The following is a 17,609-nucleotide window of genomic DNA, read 5'->3' as shown; positions in this document are numbered from 1 at the left end:
AATAAAGATACAGTTCTGTTGAGGTTATCCTTAAAGACTAGAAGCTATAAATTCAAAGTCATGGGGGGAGAGTTGACCCAGGTTAAAAATGGATCACTGCTTCTTTGAGCTATTAGGAAAGTCATTAGGATGGATAAAGAGGTGAAGTAGAATGTAGGAAGAACTTTGTGAAGAGGAGAGAAACCGAGGATGATCTCCTTAATAAAGCAGAGCATGCGACAGTCTTTACTGGTCGCAGAATCATGTGAGGTGCTGAGGAATGTGGTAGGCTGAGTAATGGACTCCCAGATACGCCCACGACTAATCTCTGGAACCTAGAGGTTGTCACCATATTCGGCAGAAGGAACTTTGCAAAGGTGGTGAGGTTGAGGATCATGAGATGATAGTTGTCTTAGGTTATCCTGCTGCAGGGTCTTTATAAGAGAGTTGCAGGAGGGTCAGAGTAAGAGAAGGCAATATGGCAGACACAGAGATTGGAGTGATGCGCTTTGAAGATGGAAGAGGGGTTATAGCCCAGGAATACAGGTGACCACTAGAGATTGAAAGAGACAGGGAAGTGAAACTCCTCAGAGCCTCCAGAAAGAACCAGTGCTGCTGACATCATAATCTCTTCTAGTGAAACTGTTTTCAGTCTTCTCAACTCTGGAACTGTTACAGAGTAAACGAGGTACTGAAGCTGGTCATTTGTTCCGCAACAATAGGAAATTAACACGCAGGGAGGTTTGGAATATCCCTTGTGCTGGGTCAGCCACCTAAGTGGGTCATCTGTAATTGTGAGGGGATAATTGAAGTAAGTTGGCACAAAATTTGTATAGTGACGGCAGTCAGTAGCCTTCATACTTTCTTTGGAGGGACTTAGCAATCTGAGAATATTCAAAAGCTAAGGAAAACCTACGAATTCAATTTGGCTTATTGGGTACGGGGAATAATTCTAAGATCGTAGCATTGTTAAAATTGTTGATTGTCAATCTGTGCTGTTTTAAGAAGCGGGCAATTGAATCACAAGTTCCCAGGAAACAAGTGTTCCATGTTAGAGATCAGTAGACATGAAGTTCTAGTTGAAGTGAGGAGCTGTTGAAATGTACACAGGGAGAGGTGGGAGGAAAAAGAGGACCTTTAATGCCAGAGATATTTGAGGTCTTCTAATGATGAAGCTGAAAGTCTGTCCATCTCAATATGTGGGTGAAGGGATTCCTGATAAGATGGGAGATGAAAATTTAGGCATCTGTAAGGAGTGTGTCAAATTGGTCATTATTATGAAAATTACAGTTATCAGAGGTGATAGATATCAAGGAACCAAGTTGAGAGATAATATAAGCTGTTTGCTAAAGCTACCAAGGATTTGTATGTCCTTGGATATCAGAAGATAGGATGAGAACATGGAGATCACAGAATTTGAGAGTGCATTTTCTTTTGTAGATTTTGGTACTTTTTAGATCCAAAAAAATATTTCTTCTTTACTGTATTCTAGATTGAGCACTGAGAAAAGTTTGAAAACAGCTGTATTCTAGAAGAGCACAGATAGGTTGTTTAAAGTCTTCTTGGTACTTTCTCTGCTTTCAAAATGATATCTTAGAGGAAAATAGGATGTGGCTTTTGGGCTGTTAAGCTTCACACTTTTTAATTTTTTTTTTTTTTTTTTTTTCTTTAACTTACTCCTTTTGCAAGAAGGGCCTGTACAAGACAGGCTCCCCATATGTGCTCTAGTTTTTGCATTTGTGACTGATAGTATAATACCTTGGTATCTTTTTATGGTTAGTTCAGAAGCCGAGTACTGGGCCTTTATGTAAAATAAAACCAGGGCAACATCATAAATACTGTAAAGGTTAAGCGTATTGGGCTTGATAGTTTGGATTTCCTTCCTTGCCATCCATTTAAGTTCCCCTTTCAGCAAATTAATAGAACCATAAACACTTTTGATTACTTATGCCCTGTGAACTGTTTTTTTGTGTGTGCAGTGATGATGCAGCAATCCACAAGATTGAGTTTAGGGAGGGAGGCTGCTGCTGCTGCTGTTACATCGCTTCAGTCATGTCCGACTCTCTGCAACCCCATAGATGGCAGCCCACCAGGCTTCCCTGTCCCTGGGATTCTCCAGGCAAGAACACAGGAGTGGGTTGCAAGCAGGTTAATCCATCATGGGTAGGTCCTGTGGAGGTGCACTCATAGAGCACAGATACCTTGGTGTAGGAAAGGAAGATGAAACTTTGTCAGTAAAGGAGACTTCACACTCACACACACTGACACATACACACACACTTATATGTTTATGATAATTTATTTACACAGAGTTGAGCTAACGTTTATTTACCTTTGTTGCTTATGTGGATAAATTCACTCAGCAGGTATGCAGTGAATGTGTATTATGTGTCAAACACTATTCTAAACAACTGGGTTTTTTTTTTTTTTTTCCAATTTCTGTCATTGGGCAGTTTTATGATGTGGACATCGTATTTGGGTAGATAATCCTGTTTTCCCAAGCCTATAATTTAAGAAAAGTGATTTTTATCAATGATCCAAGTGTAAGCTAAGAAAGCATATTAGAAATTTTAGCACTGTTTCTTTTCTCATTTTTAAATTTTGAATCTGATGGTAAAATTCTCATTAAAGAAGTGATTTTCTAAGATTTAGACAAAAATTGTTATCAGAAGTTATTTAAAACCATTATTATTAGAATACTTAGAAACTCAGCAAAAATATTAGATACTGTAGCAGTTACAGCAGTTATTCTAACCACTAATTTAAAAGTCCCCTTTTAATTTTTTTAAAAACACTTTATAACAGGGAGAAGGAAATGGCAACCCACTCCAGTATCTTGCCTGGAGAATCCCATGGACAGAGGAGCCTGGCGGGCTACAGTCCATAGGGTCACAAAGAGTCGGAGATGACTGAATGATGAACACTTGTGTATAACAAATTAAACGACACATTTGCCCATTTTTTTTTAATGTGGGTTTTCTGATTTTTTAAAAAATTTGTGAGAGTTCTTTGTATGTTCTGGATAAAAATACTTCATCAAATAATAAATGTATTGTGAGATATTGTCTTTATCTTTTTTCCTAATGGTGTCTTTGAAGAGAAGTTTTTAATTTCAGTTCATTTCAGTTTTTCAATCTGCAGTTGTTGGAGAAAGTGTTGTGTATGTATCAGTTGGTCAGATTTACTAATCAAGTTCAGATCTTACCCATCTTTACTAATTTTTTTGTCTGCCTGTTCTATCAACTGCCAAGAAATATTAAAATCTTCAGATTTGATTTGGGTCTTATTTCTCCTTTTAGGTTATATATTTTTAAGTTGTGTTACACAGTGAATATAAATTTAGGATTATATCCTTCTTTATCTTTAGTAATACTTCCTGCTAAAAGACTACTTTGTCTAGTATTAGTACGAGCTTTCTTATAATTAATGTTTTCATAGCAAACTTCATCCCACTGTTTGCTTTTCATCTTTTTGTCTGCTTATATTTAAGGTGTGTCACTTGTAAGTACCAAATAGAAACATGCTTTTTAACCCCATCTGATTATCTTTGTTTTTAAAATGAAGCGTGTCATTCTTTTACGTTTAATGTGATTACTGACACATTGGGGTTTATGTTTGCCATCCTGCTGTGGTTTTCTTTTTTCTGTTTGTCTCATCTGTTCTTTATTGATTTTTTTCTTTCAGTTTTCTTTACTTCTTTTAGGTGAGTCAAGTATGTTTTATTACTACACCCCCTTCCCCCATTAGCTATTATTTATATATGCTTTTGTTATTATTGTTTTAGGGATTTAGAGATTACAACACAGACCCTTGATTTACAGTTTACTTACATTTGTTTGTCGTTGGTTTGTTTTTAAACACTTTTGGATAGTTTGAGTATAGAATACTTTAACTTCCGGGGGCTTTTTCCTCTTAGTTTTTATACATTGGATCCTGGGGTGTTTGTTTTGTTGTGCCTGGTAACTTTTCCAACATTGTATATGAAAATTTGTGGAGGCCCTGAGTGATGATAACCTTCCTTCTTAGGAAATGCAGTTTTCTTCTGGCAGATAGGCACAGTATGGGCAGATCACCATAATCTAGATGAAACTGGCTTTTAGGCTTTGTTAAAGTTGATCTGTTTTTAGTTTGCCTTTTTGTTTTCTTCAGACCATCCCTTCTGGGGTCTCAGTCAGAAGCCTGAGTTGTTTACGGTTTGGTCTCCACATTAGTGCACCTTGAGATAATACTGACTTGACCCCACTGCAGGTCTTCCGGCAGTCTCTGTTCAGCTCTTAGTCTCCCTGCGCTGCTTTCTGTTTGGAGTTTTGGTGTCTCATCCATGCTTAGATGATGTGTCAGTAAACGTCTCAGTGAAGTTTGCTTGCACAACTTTGGTTCTTTTCTTCAGACTTTTGCCTCAGAAGCCTTGGCTACTTGATAGCCATTCCACCTGTGACTTTCTGCTTGGCCTCCAAGTATTGTGAGAACAACAGATGACCCAAGGGAATGAGTGAAGGCAAATGTAGGACTCTTCTCAGTATACTTGCCTTTTTCCCAGAACATTGGTCCCGCAAATCCAGATGGCTTTTGGTGCTCTTTGATGCTTTTAAACAGTATTTGTTTGTTTGTTTTATTTTAAAATACATATAACATAAAATTTTTTTAAGTGTACTGTTAAAATTCAGCGATGTTAAGTACATTCATACTGTTACACAGCTATCATTGCCTCCATTCATCTCTAGAATTTCACCTTGCAAAACTGATACCCATTAAACGGTAACTCCCCATCCCCCCCACCCTATTCCTCAGTCCCCTGGTCTCCACCACTGTACTTTCTGACTGTATGAATTAGTCCACTCTAGCTACCTCTTAAAAGTGGAATCATAGAATATTTGTCCTTTTGCAACTGAAGTTTCATCCATGTTGTAATCTGAGTCTGAGTTTCTTTCCTTAACAGATTAGTGGTTAACAGGGCAAGGGGGGTGAGGGCAAGGCAAGATGGTGAAACTGAACTTTTGGTGGTGAGCACGTTGTAGTGTATACAGAAGTCATAATGTTTTACACATGAAATGTGTTACGTCAGTTTTAAAAATTGTCTTTCTTTTTGAGGCTGAGTAATACTCAGTCATATGGATATGCTGCAGTTGCTTTTCCATTCGCAAGTCAGTGGTCTCTTGGTTTTTTTCCCACCCTTTGGCTATTTTGAATAACACTGCTATGGATAGGAGTGTAAGAATATTTAAGACCCATCTTTTGAGTATAAACCCAGACAGTAGAATTGCTGGATTACATGATAATTCTATTCTTAATTTTTAAGTAACTACCATCTTATTTTTCGATAGCAGCTGAACAATTTTACATTGTACCCAGCAATATTCAAGAATTCCAATTTCTCCGTATTCTCACTATGTGCTTGTTGTTTTTCCTTTCTTTACCTTTTATTTTAAAGTTGCAGTATAATTGGTTTACAATATTGTGTTAATTTCTGCTGTACAGCAGTGTGAATCTGCTGTATGTATACATAGTATATTTCCTCCTGGGCTGAACTCTGTGCTATATAATGACTTCTTGCTAGCTATCTGTTTTACACATGGTAATGTACATATGTCAGTGCTACTCTCATTATCCCACCCTCTCCTTTACCTGCTATGTCTACAAGTTCATTCTCTACATGCAAATAGGTTCATCAGTATCGTTATTCTAGATTCTATATATGTGTGTTAATATACAGTATTTGTTGTTCTCTTTCTGACTTCTTCACTCTGTATGACAGCCGCTAGGTTCTTCCACATCCCTTCAGATGGCTCGATTTCAGTCCGGTTTATGGCTGAACAATGTTCTTTGGTATATATGTACCACGTCTTCTTTATCCATTCATCTGTCAGTGGACATCTAGGTTGCTTCCATGTCCTGGCTGTTGTAAATAGTGCTGCAGTGAACATTAGGGTACATGTATCTTTTTGAATTATTATTTCTTTTTAATAGTAATTATCTTGATGGCTGTGAGGTGGTATTATTGTAGCTTACTTTTATAGTTATTGTCAAAGGAGTTTGTTTTATACAGGGTATTCTTTCAAGACAAAGAGTGAAAGTACGTGATAATAGCTTTTTGAGATAGGTGTTATTTTATATTGAAGAAACACACAGATGTTAAGGTCACACCTAGTAAATGGTAGAGATAGGATCAACACAGCCTGTCTGGCTCATAAATCTGTGCTTATAAACACTGAATGATATCGCTTCTCTGATACAGGTCTTCTTTTCTAAAAATCTTATAATCACATTATTAAAATTCTTATGGTTCTAATAGGGACAGTATTCTAGCATTGTTGCTTTATTCCCCACCATTACATTGGTGAAATTTTGCAGTAGGAAACAGTGCTTTTATTTTGTGATTCGGTGCAAGTTATATAGCTTTAGAGAAACATGACCAGGGGTTTGTTTTGTCACATATCCTAAGATACAGTTCTTGAGATGAACGGGAATTATTTTAAAGTAGAATTTCTTGGGGACCTCCCTGGTCGTTCCGGTGGTTAAGACTTCATTTTCCAATGCAGGACCTGTGGGTTCCATCCCTCCTCAGGGGACTAAGATCCTACAATCATGGCCAAAAAACCAAAACATAAAACAGAAGTAATATTGTAACAAATTCAGTAAAAAGACTTTTTTAAATAATAGAATTTCTCGGAGCTGCACAGCCTTAAAGGGCCTTCACTTTCCCAAGAGGGAGATTGGGGCCCATTTTATATTGGTGGAAATTATGACTTTGAACTTGAGTTATGCAGCTAAGTTTTCAAGCCAGGTTTTTGGACACTGTATTCTGTGCTTTTTCATTCACTTTATCCAGAATTAACTAGTAACATTTCTGTTAAATTCAGAGGTATTAATCTGGGCAGTTTACTATTTCATATCTTATGGATGCCTTTTCAGCAATGTAGTCAGACACTAGCATTCTGTAAAAATATTGGGACACTTCTTCAAACATTGCTCTGATTAGACTTTTTTACCCCTACTGTAAACTCTGCCATAGAACCTGTTTGTTGCTTTTCTGGGGTTTTGTTTTGTTTTTAAATTTTCTATCTTCATTGTGTTAATCCATCTTAACTTGTGGTTAGAAAGTGAACCCTGTTTTTGAAAACACTTAAATTTATTACTTGTTGGTAAAAGATTGCCTGGTGATTAAATTTGGGAAAGTAGGTTCAAACCTACAGTAGCTACTTACTATAGCGGTATTTTCTTGTGTGTGTCTTTTCTTTTAAATGAGTATAATTTTTCAGGATTTATCTCTAGTTTATTAGTAGGATAAATATTTAGTATTGATAAAGATTTTTAACCTGATTTACATCCCTGTTTTTCTGTTCTCCTGTAAAAAAAATAAATGAAAGCAGTTATAGGTCATCTTGCCTTGAGATGTGAGAAAGAAAAATGAGTGAAAGTGAGAGAAGAATTAAGTTTTATTAACCATCTTGGCAATGTACTTGATAAACCAACTTTCAGAGCTATACACTTCGATTCAAAAAGTGCTCTTTGCCTAAAGAGCTGCCATTGGTCATAAGTGGGATCAAGCAGGAAAGTGTAGACAAACGAGTACTAAACCATAACTGCCCCTAGTTCCTTAGTGTTGTTACCAAAAGTACTGAACTACTGGAATTTGAAGCAAAAAAATGATGAAGATCTGCCCTAAATTTTATAATTGAGGCAAAGGAATGTTGTATATATATTTGTAGTACTAAGTTTTCAGACTTGACTATTACCCAAAGGTTAGAATTTGCTCCCTGAGTACCCATTTAATCTTACAAGAAAACATTGTTCAATGAGACTAGAAATGAATGATAACTGAAAGAGCTTATAATTTGTTCTTTTCTTTGCTCTTTCATGACATGATGACTGTTGATTAAAAATATTTCCCAAACCATTTATTGTGGGTAAATTAAATAGTATGAGTTACTTTTTGAACTTAATTACCAAATTTTTGTTACTGTTTTGTTTTTATTTATCCCTGACTCATGAAACTGTTTAGCCCACTTACACAGTCATTTCTTGACTTTGCATAGATTTAGCGTGCCTAAAAAATTTTCTTTTTGCATAGTGTGTCTTGGACCATCTGAGAATACTTTTGCATTCTGAGTTTGACCTCTTATATATTAGTTAGGTATTTAGGTATCAAGGTGAATTAGATGTCTCGGTGAAGCTATCAGTTAAGGGGAAAAGGTTTGCTTAACCTAGGAATAGCAGTTCCCGAGAGGGAACCATAGAGATTTTAAATGTAGTTTTATCTCTGTAGTGATGAAACATGGATTTTTCAGAACATTTTAACAAAGATTCCTATTAGAATCTGTTACGAAATGCTCTTGTGTACCATAGGCTGAAGTCCTTCTGATAGTGCTTAATAAACAGTAAAAAGATTTAGCACGTTCATTCAGCAAATATTTTAATATTTATTGTGCAGATCACAAGTTTATTGTGAATGTGTGCCTGCATTATTGTTCGTGCACATGTAAACACCTAAATGTGTGCATGTGTAGCTTTTATTTTGCTTAATGGCTATCAATCACATGTACCAAACAATATAAATGACCATTTGGTATTACTCATTTTAAGTAGCCACACTCAAGGTTGCAGGTTTTCCTTCTCTATTTGTTAGTTCTCTGGTATCCATAATCATATTTCAGGGTTAACAGGTTTTCTTAATGTTATGTTATTTAATTATGATCATTATATACACCTTGACAGTCTCACATTGAAAGACAGGGTTTAGCATCAGTATTTCCCTTGTCCTCAGTCATTTTCCATGGATGTAAATTTTGTGTGATTTCCTTGAATACCCCAGCCATGTGGTCCCATTATACCTGGCTTCTCCTACTCAGAAGCATTGTTTGTCTCTGTATGCAGTATACCTGAAGAGCTTATTAGCTGCACCAGACTCCCTTTCTGTCTTTTTGCCAGAAGACTCAAGATAGCAGTTTCTATAGGCCATATGTGGAGAGGGCAATGGCACCCCACTCCAGTACTCTTGCTTGGAAAATCCCATGGATGGAGGAGCCTTGTAGGCTGCAATCCATGGGGTCACTAAGAGTCGGACACGACTGAGCGACTTCATTTTCACTTTCCTGCATTGGAGAAGGAAATGGCAACCCGCTCCAGTGTTCTTGCCTGGAGAATCCCAGGGACGGGGGAGGCTGGTGGGCTGCCGTCTGTGGGGTCGCACTGAGTCAGACACGACTGAAGTGACTTAGCATAGCATAGCATAGCTTAGTCCATATGGTTATAGAATGATAGCATCACTGTGTTTAGGATTGAGAGGGGAAAAACCCAGGCCAGAGGAGACTGATAACAGAAGGAAAGGAGTAATAGTGATACATGTCTTGATCCCTAGTATATGCTAAGTCTTGATCAGAGAGTTAAGCTTCAAAGGAAATCAGAGTTTTAGAGAGTATTTTTACCAGCCCTTTGTGTTACCCAGGACCAGAGTGGATAAATGATTTACTCAGGATTAAACCAGCAGTTAATGGTAGGGCCAGACATCTTAAGAAGAATTCTGTAACTGACATGTCCACTTTAGAAAGCAATTTGGCTATTTCCATGTGGCCAATACTTCTGCTCATAGAAATATATCCAAAAAAAAAGAAGGTATACATCCTACAAGAAGATTGTAGCCAAGTGTGCAAAGCAACATTACCTGTAGGAGACTGGAAACAACTGGTAAACTGAAACAGCCCTAGATATCCATTAGCTGATAAATGGGTAAACTAAATGTGGCATATCCATGCAGTGGAATACTATTCAGCATTGAAGAGGAAAGAAATAGTAATATGTGTTACATTAATGAACCTTAGCAATCTTATGCTTAGTAAAAAATGAGACTCAAAAAGATTACATATTATATGATTCCACTTCTATGAAATGTCCAGGAAAGGAAATTATAGAAAAAGCAGAGGTGCTCATAGTGACAATTAATGTCAGAAGGGCTGGAGGGATTTTTTGAGTGATGGAAATATATTCTATAACCGGATTATTGCAGTGATTACACAGTATAGAAATGGACTGTGAATTATTGAATCATACTCTTAACAATGAGTGAATTTTTTATGGCATATAAATTAACTACAATAAAGCCAAAAGCGGGAACGTTAAAATTTTTCACTTTAACACTTTTAATTTACTCTGAAGGTTACATTGCTCCATCTTTTGTTCTGTAATTCTTAAAGGTAATTGCCTTTCACCAAAACCAATAAAATCCAATCTAGTTCTTTGACATTTCTCTTAGCCTAAATTAGAAACATTTGGTTTCTTAAGAAAGAGGTATTTTAGAAGGCATATGTTAACTTTGCTAATATGTATATGTATGTTATATATCTCCTACAAGATGTGCTGACAGTCACAGAGGCATGTAATACATTGAAGCTTAACAGTACCTGCTAGAATTGACAGTACTTTCTGCTCTAGCCGTGAAAAGCCTGATTGGTAGACATTCTCTCAGTGCTATCCCACTACTTTTCAGTGTATCTTTGTCTTGTTCTTTTCAGTTGAGCTTTCCTTACTGAGAGTCAGTTGTATTTGTTTTCAAACTTACTTATGTTAATTGTACTTCCTGTTTCTACATAATTTTATATTGTGTCAATCAATAGAATAGTGTGTAAAACAATACAGTTTGTTATTTGGCAGACTAGATTGAATGTTTTGGAAAGACTTGACAAAGGCAAATCGCTAAATATTGGGTTATTTGGTAATTTAAAAGTCTAGGGTGGAAACTAAAAATTTAGAAGGCCTTTTACAGTTAGATTGCTTCACGGTTGTCTCTGGTCACAGTCCATCTTAATAAAACTGAAAGTGGAAATGCTAGACAATTTACATTGAATGAGTATATTTGAGAAAGACAGCATTGACCTCTAATAACAGGATGCATGTTCAAATAAAAAGTATTTTAGTGAACACGCACATGTTTTAAAATAAAATGTTTAAGGTGCAAGTGTGGTGTGTGTGTGTATATGTATGTAATGGTTTTCCTGTTTTACCACTTTAATTAATCAGTTAACTGGTTTTGGTGGCATTGGGTAAGAGTGATTCTATATTTGGTCCAGATTCTGTGTCATAGATATTTATGTTCAAAATTGAAAAAATCAAATTTATAAATAATTTATGCTTTAATTGGAGTGACTGTTTTTATAATAAAAATAATTCTCATTGCTTTATGAATTACTGGGTTTTTGTTAGTTTTCATTGAATACGTTTTGTTTCATGCTGAAAAGTAAGCCAGAATCAGGATGATACTGGAGGGTGGGGGAGAGTTGGACCTTGAAGTTCATGAGTAAGCTTCAGTAAAAGTGAGTCCATTTAAAAAAGAGGGATGTGCACAGGGTGAAACTTAGAATTTAAGATCTCGAGGAAAGAAGTGTGAAATTCAGGAATTTATTGAAGTCACTGGTGAAAATTTTGAACTTAACTGAAGTTGCTACCACAGTTTGAAAAATGTGGTATAAAATGTAGAAATTGAGCACCAAAGATTAACAAAAGAGCAGCTTTCCTTGTAGCATAGGAATGGACCATTGTTTGAGATGAATGAAAGTTGGCGGAATAGTGTCTGTGAAGAGAGGCTATACTACTCTCAAAAAATTAGATAAAAATTGGTTAGAAAGGTCATGAGTATATTTTATGTACAACTATAATTTTATATGTTTGCATTTTGTATATTTGTATTTTTACATAAAAACAAATAGAAATGTCATTTCCTGCCATTGGAAAAAAAAAGATGAGTACCATTTAATGCCTATTATGATATGATGTTCATGTTTACTTACCTCGTACTTTATTTGGTATTGCTTTTAGTACAGTGTTCCTTTGAAAGTTCAGAGATAGAGTTTAGTGGATCTTGTTTGGGGATTACAGATTCCTTTAAGAATCTGGTGAAAGCTACGGACTCTTTCCAAAATACTTATGTATTAATATGAACAAACACAAAATAATTTTTAAAACTTCCAAAGTTTGCAGACCCACCAAAGCCCAGAGACATCCTGGTTAAGAACAGAATGGAATTCTGTTACTAATCCTTTTGTGAATGAAAAAGAGTAGTTTTATTTCAATGTATCTTGATGTAAATACAGATTTCTAAGTATTTCACAAAATGAGACTTCTATGACCAATAATTTTGGATTATCTGTGCTATATTAAGTGAAACACTGGTAAGCATGCTGGTAAGAACTTGAAAGTAAGATGACTGACTACTAATAAATAATCCGAAATGGCATTAGCCAGGGGTGTTTTAATTATGTAATACTGAATGCTGCTCTGTTATAAGCATTTAGGAACTTTTAACATTTAATGGCACCCCACTCCAGTACTTTTGCCTAGAAAATCCCATGGACGGAGGAGCCTGGTAGGCTGCAGTCCATGGGGTCGCTAGAGTCGGACACGACTGAGCGACTTCACTTTCACTTTTCACTTTCCTGCATTGGAGAAGGAAATGGCAACCCACTCCAGTGTTCTTGCCTGGAGAATCCCAGGGATGGGAAGCCTGGTGGGCTGCCGTCTATGGGTCACACAGAGTCGTCTATGGGTCGCACAGAGTCGGACACGACTGAAGCGACTTAGCAGCAACATTTACCAATAAGCAGCCAGCTTAAGTCACATGTATCTCTATTTCATTTAGCTCTCGATTTTATTTAAAGAATATCACCTTCATGTACAGTATTTAGAAAAATAAGAACCATGTTCATGCAGGGTATGGCTTTGGAGAAAAGGGAAGACCTGCCTGCCTGCTGTCTGCCTTTCTCCTCTCTCCTTTCTGCTGACTTGTCTCTCTCCCTGGGTGGAGTGCTTTTTTTTCCTCCCTTTTACTTACGGTAAATGGGTGATCTTCACCTATCGCCATTGTTTCGGTAGCCATTGTAAATAGTAAATACTTAACTATGTATAACTTTTATATAACTTGGGAGGTACTAGAAAATTCCATGCTGTCTGAAGTGTTTCTCACCTGAAAAATTGACCACTTGAAATTTTATTTCCTTTGTTTTTGTAACACAAAATGATTATTTTTCTGTACACAAGAGTTGTACTAATGTTTATATTATGATTTTCTTTTAACTGCAGGACCGTGTATATGTACAACAAAATAATGTGGAGAATGTCTACAATTTGGGATTAATTATTTTCCGAGATCAAGTTGTACGCTATGGGTGTATTAGGGATCATCTCCGGCAGACGCTATTGGATATGATTGCCAGGGAGCGGAAAGGAGAGGTTGTAGACCGGTATGACAGTCTTTCTAAACTCTTTGGGTTTCGGTTTTTAGTGGTTATATCTTGAGAATTGATTCACTGTCTTAATTTTAAGTTTGTCTAGCAGCAGCATGTTATAAAAATACTCAAAAACCTTATATCACAGTTAGCAAAGTTAGCTAGATTTTAACTGAAAAGCAGACATTTATTTTTAGAAGAAACCATCCTAAAGCTTTTGTTTAATATATCTTTAAGAAGCAAATCAACCAATAATCTTTTTTCTTTTTTGTGTATTTTTTAATGCTGACATTTTGTTCTTTTTCTTTTTTCTGTTTGATAACATGTTTGTCTCTTTGTCTTTGTTTGAAGGGGCTTTTGGTTAGCATTTATTCTTAATGTATGTGAAGAAAAAAATGTCGAACATAGTCTAAAATGACTGAGAACTTGTACCCGTTTTGTTAAGTCATATTCTAAGTTACAACAGCTTGAGGACAACTCGAGATAAAGAACTATACAGTGTGCTTTCCAATTAAAATTGTTCTAAATCCTCATGTTATAAATCGGTTGCTTATGGGAGATTGAGCACTTTAATTAAAGTTGTTCTGAAAGTCTTTCTAGCTACTTCTGTTGCATGTTTCACGTGAATCTTTAATGTGTTTTTACTATCAAGTGGTTTAACTTCTTTTGACAGAGGCGCAATAAGAAATGCTTGCCAGATGTTAATGATATTAGGTCTCGAAGGACGATCAGTCTATGAAGAAGATTTTGAGGCTCCTTTTTTGGAAATGTCTGCAGAGTTTTTTCAGGTAATCAGTTATAAGATATAAATATCTTATGTATTTATTTGTATAAGATATAAATGCATACTTTTAAGATGTTCTTAAGATTACCAAATATAGTTACTAATTTAAACACTTTGACCTTTATGTCCTGAGGCCCATTGGGGAAAAGAATGCAAATTTTATACCCTTCAGCACACCAACCCTACATGCTCACATTCCAGTGAAGGAGCTTATTGGAAATAAATCCAAGAGGTTGGACTTAGACATATGATTTTTTTTAATTTATTTATTTTTAAATTGAAGGATAATTGCTTTATAGGATTTCATTGTTTTATGATTTTTTAAAATTAAATGCATTTTCCTAATGGCCCAGTGGTTGGGACTTTGCTTTCCAGTGCAGGGATGTGGGTTCAGTCACTGGTCAGGCAGCTGATATCCCACGTGCCTCTCTGCCAAAAAAACAAAACATAAAACAGAAACAGTGTTGTAACGAATTTAATTAAACCTTTAAAAATGGTCCCCATCAAAAAGAAAAATCTTTAACAAATTTTATGTTTATATGTTTCTAAAACATAGAAACTAAGGAATAACCTTAAGTTTTATAATATTTATATGTTACTGTAATTTGCCATAAATTCACAGGCAGTACATCACCAATAAAGTCTCATTATTCAGGCTTTTGGTAATTTATTAGTAAATATAGATTAGATAATAGGTATGATCCCATAGTGCATCTATATGTCTTAAAAGCTATTGATGAGGACATTATAAGATACAAATTTGCAGCTGTATCTACAACCCCAAACCAACTGAATGGCCAAAAGTAAGGATAAACTAGTACTGATTTGTAATGAAATAACAATGACTGAGTACTGTGACAGATGAGACAGTCTTTATAGAGTCATGGTAATTGGGCATTCTTCCTGAAAGCCTCAACCATCTGAGCAATTTATAGTAGGAGCTTTGTAGTACTGCTAAAGTAGACTCAGTTAAAACCTTACTATTCAATTTCAGTAATAAGCTTTTTAAAAATAAGCAGAAAGTTACAGTTACTCTACAGTAGGTCATTTTTAAGAGCCATTCAGATCAGTTGCTCAATCGTGTCCGACTCTCTGCGACCTCATGAACCGTAGCACACCAGGCCTCCCTGTCCATCACCAACTCCCGGAGTTACCCCAACTCATGTGCATCGAGTTGGTGATGCCATCCAGCCATCTCATCCTCTGTCGTCCCCTTCTCCTCCTGCCCCCAATCCCTCCCAGCATTAAGAGTCATTGCTGCTGCTGCTGCTGTGTTGCTTCAGTCGTGTCCAACTCTGTGCGACCCCAGAGACGGCAGCCCACCAGGCTCCCCCTCCCTGGGATTCTCCAGGCATTGCCACTGCTAAGTCACTTCATTCGTGTCCGACTCTGTGGGACCCCATAGACAGCAGCCCACCAGGCTCCCCTGTCCCTGGGATTCTCCAGGCAGGAACGCTGGAGTGGGTTGCCATTTCCTTCTCCAATGCATGAAAGTGAAAAGTGTAAGTGAAGTCACTCAGTCGTGTCCAACTCTTTGCAACCCCACGGATTGCAGCCTACCAGGCTCCTCCGCCCGTGGGATTTTCCAGGCAAGAGTACTGGAGTGGGGTGCCATTGTCTTCTCCATCTCCAGGTATTGGGTGTATATAAATGTGGGACTCCTGAAATTTTGCTGTCACTTACCAATAAAGAAACAAAAGAATGTACATGGACACTGCCGCCCACATCACCCTACCACCACCCCCGCCACAGTTTTTAAAAATCAGTTTGTAACCTATCAGAAAGATTTTTATGGCCTGTACTGATAAGCCTGAACCATGCTTTATGAAATACTAATTTTATGATGTAGGAAACTATTTTCTAATAACGCAACAACTAGTTCTGGATATTTTTGACAGTGTTTTTACATTTGCATTTGTTTTAACTTCTTTCATTACAGTGTAGAAATAAAGTAGAAAATTGTCAGGTTTCTAAAATATATTACAGTGATATATATATTAATGTAACAGTGAAGTGGTTGTCTCACCATGATTTTTGTTTGGTGTGATAATGTGTATACTTAAAAACTTTAATTATTTCAAACTACTTTTTATTAAGAGAATGGAAAATACTATTACATTTGTATATCATTTATATTAATATGTCTAACATTATATAATTCTTAGATATATTTGTTAATTTTACTATGAGGTTAAAGTTAGTAGGGTCAGCATTTAAAACTTAATGAGATTTCTCTGTAAGACTGGTGTTAGCAGACAAGATTGATAGTTATTGAAAAGCTCTTTCTCAGACTTTATATATATTCCTTTGAGAGTGGGAGTAGGGTGGCAGGAGGACTTTAGTAACTACCAGTATGGCAGCAAAACTGTGTGATAAATAGGATGAATCTTTTTAGGCATAATTTTACATTAAAACAAAGAATTTTTCACTCTCACTTGAGGTCAGATGCTTCATTCTGTAGTTTCAACTTTTACTGGCATATGCTTATTTTTTCTGCTATTCGGAATACACTGTCAAAGTTTGAAAAATGCTGCTTAAGGATAATGTATTAATTTAGTTGTATGTAATGCTTTAAAGGATATGCTGATGCTAGGAGTATTTATAGACAGTATATAAAATGTTAATAGTGTTTGGGATATTTAGTTTGGTTTATTAGAAACACTGTAGAAACAAAGTTGAAAGCAGAAGCACATTTTGCTGCTTTGTTTAAAAAAGAAAAAAATCATGCTTTTTGTTTGCAGATGGAAAGCCAGAAATTTCTAGCAGAAAACAGTGCTTCAGTATATATAAAGAAAGTAGAAGCTAGAATTAATGAAGAAATAGAACGAGTGATGCACTGCCTTGACAAATCAACTGAAGAGCCGATTGTAAAGGTGGTTGAGAGGGAACTCATTTCCAAGCACATGAAAACTATAGTAGAAATGGAGAATTCGGGACTAGTACATATGTTGAAAAATGGCAAGACAGAAGGTAAGTGTTAGCAATTGAAAAACAATTAAATTCTTGTAGGTCTGCCAGGTTCTCGTTTTTTTCTATTGAAGATTATGAATATCAGTTTTCAAGAAGTCATGATGTTTGATTACTTTATCACTGTTGGTACTTTGATAGGATTTTACAGTAAAGCTTTACACTTAATAAGGTTTCTAGATGTTGCTAGTGAATTGAATAGCTGCTTTTTTCTTTCATCTTCAGTCTCCTCACTTTGTGTTTTTCTTAACCCAGAAGATAAGCCTAATGATGTTGATGAGGCTGGTGAGCTCCTGACCTGCTCCTGTACTTTATTTTTTTATGCCAGGGCATTTAGACTCTTTTTTTCATCCACACTCTCCACAGTCTGAAGTTCCAGTCTTAAATTTTTGTATGCATTCCTTTGGGGAGTTGGTTGTGATAAGGGTACCAAAAATGCAAAAATTTATGTGTCTTCCATGTTGACGTGTTTAGATGAACTCTTAAGTTACAGACTGAAAAAGGAGAAAGGAGTATTGCTTACAAGTAAACATTTTGGAGATAACTAACATTTACTCTTTTTTTGACTATTTACCTTATTTTCCTAAAGTGATAGGGAATACCCTGGGACAAATTACTAAGAACAGTTATGTTGTCCTCCTTCTTAATTTCTGAAGCTTCACATT

The 17,609-nt window shown here is 36.2% G+C and overlaps 1 protein-coding gene across 3 annotated transcripts in view; it reads left to right on the top strand.

Annotated features, from left to right (window-relative positions):
- The window catches only part of CUL3 (cullin 3), a 108,912-nt gene that overhangs the window by 65,100 nt on the left and 26,203 nt on the right, over positions 1-17,609 (top strand). For all 3 annotated transcript variants that reach the window (XM_006049513.3, XM_006049511.3, XM_044937892.1), the window contains 3 exons: positions 13,048-13,208; positions 13,867-13,981; positions 16,719-16,947. In XM_006049513.3, the coding sequence (XP_006049575.1) occupies positions 13,048-13,208; positions 13,867-13,981; positions 16,719-16,947 (505 nt within the window). The remainder of the gene's footprint in view (positions 1-13,047; positions 13,209-13,866; positions 13,982-16,718; positions 16,948-17,609) is intronic.

The sequence above is a fragment of the Bubalus bubalis genome, chromosome 2 (genome assembly GCF_019923935.1).
Source record: "Bubalus bubalis isolate 160015118507 breed Murrah chromosome 2, NDDB_SH_1, whole genome shotgun sequence".
Classification (NCBI taxonomy): domain Eukaryota; kingdom Metazoa; phylum Chordata; class Mammalia; order Artiodactyla; family Bovidae; genus Bubalus; species Bubalus bubalis.
This window is presented reverse-complemented; position numbering and strand designations above follow the sequence as displayed.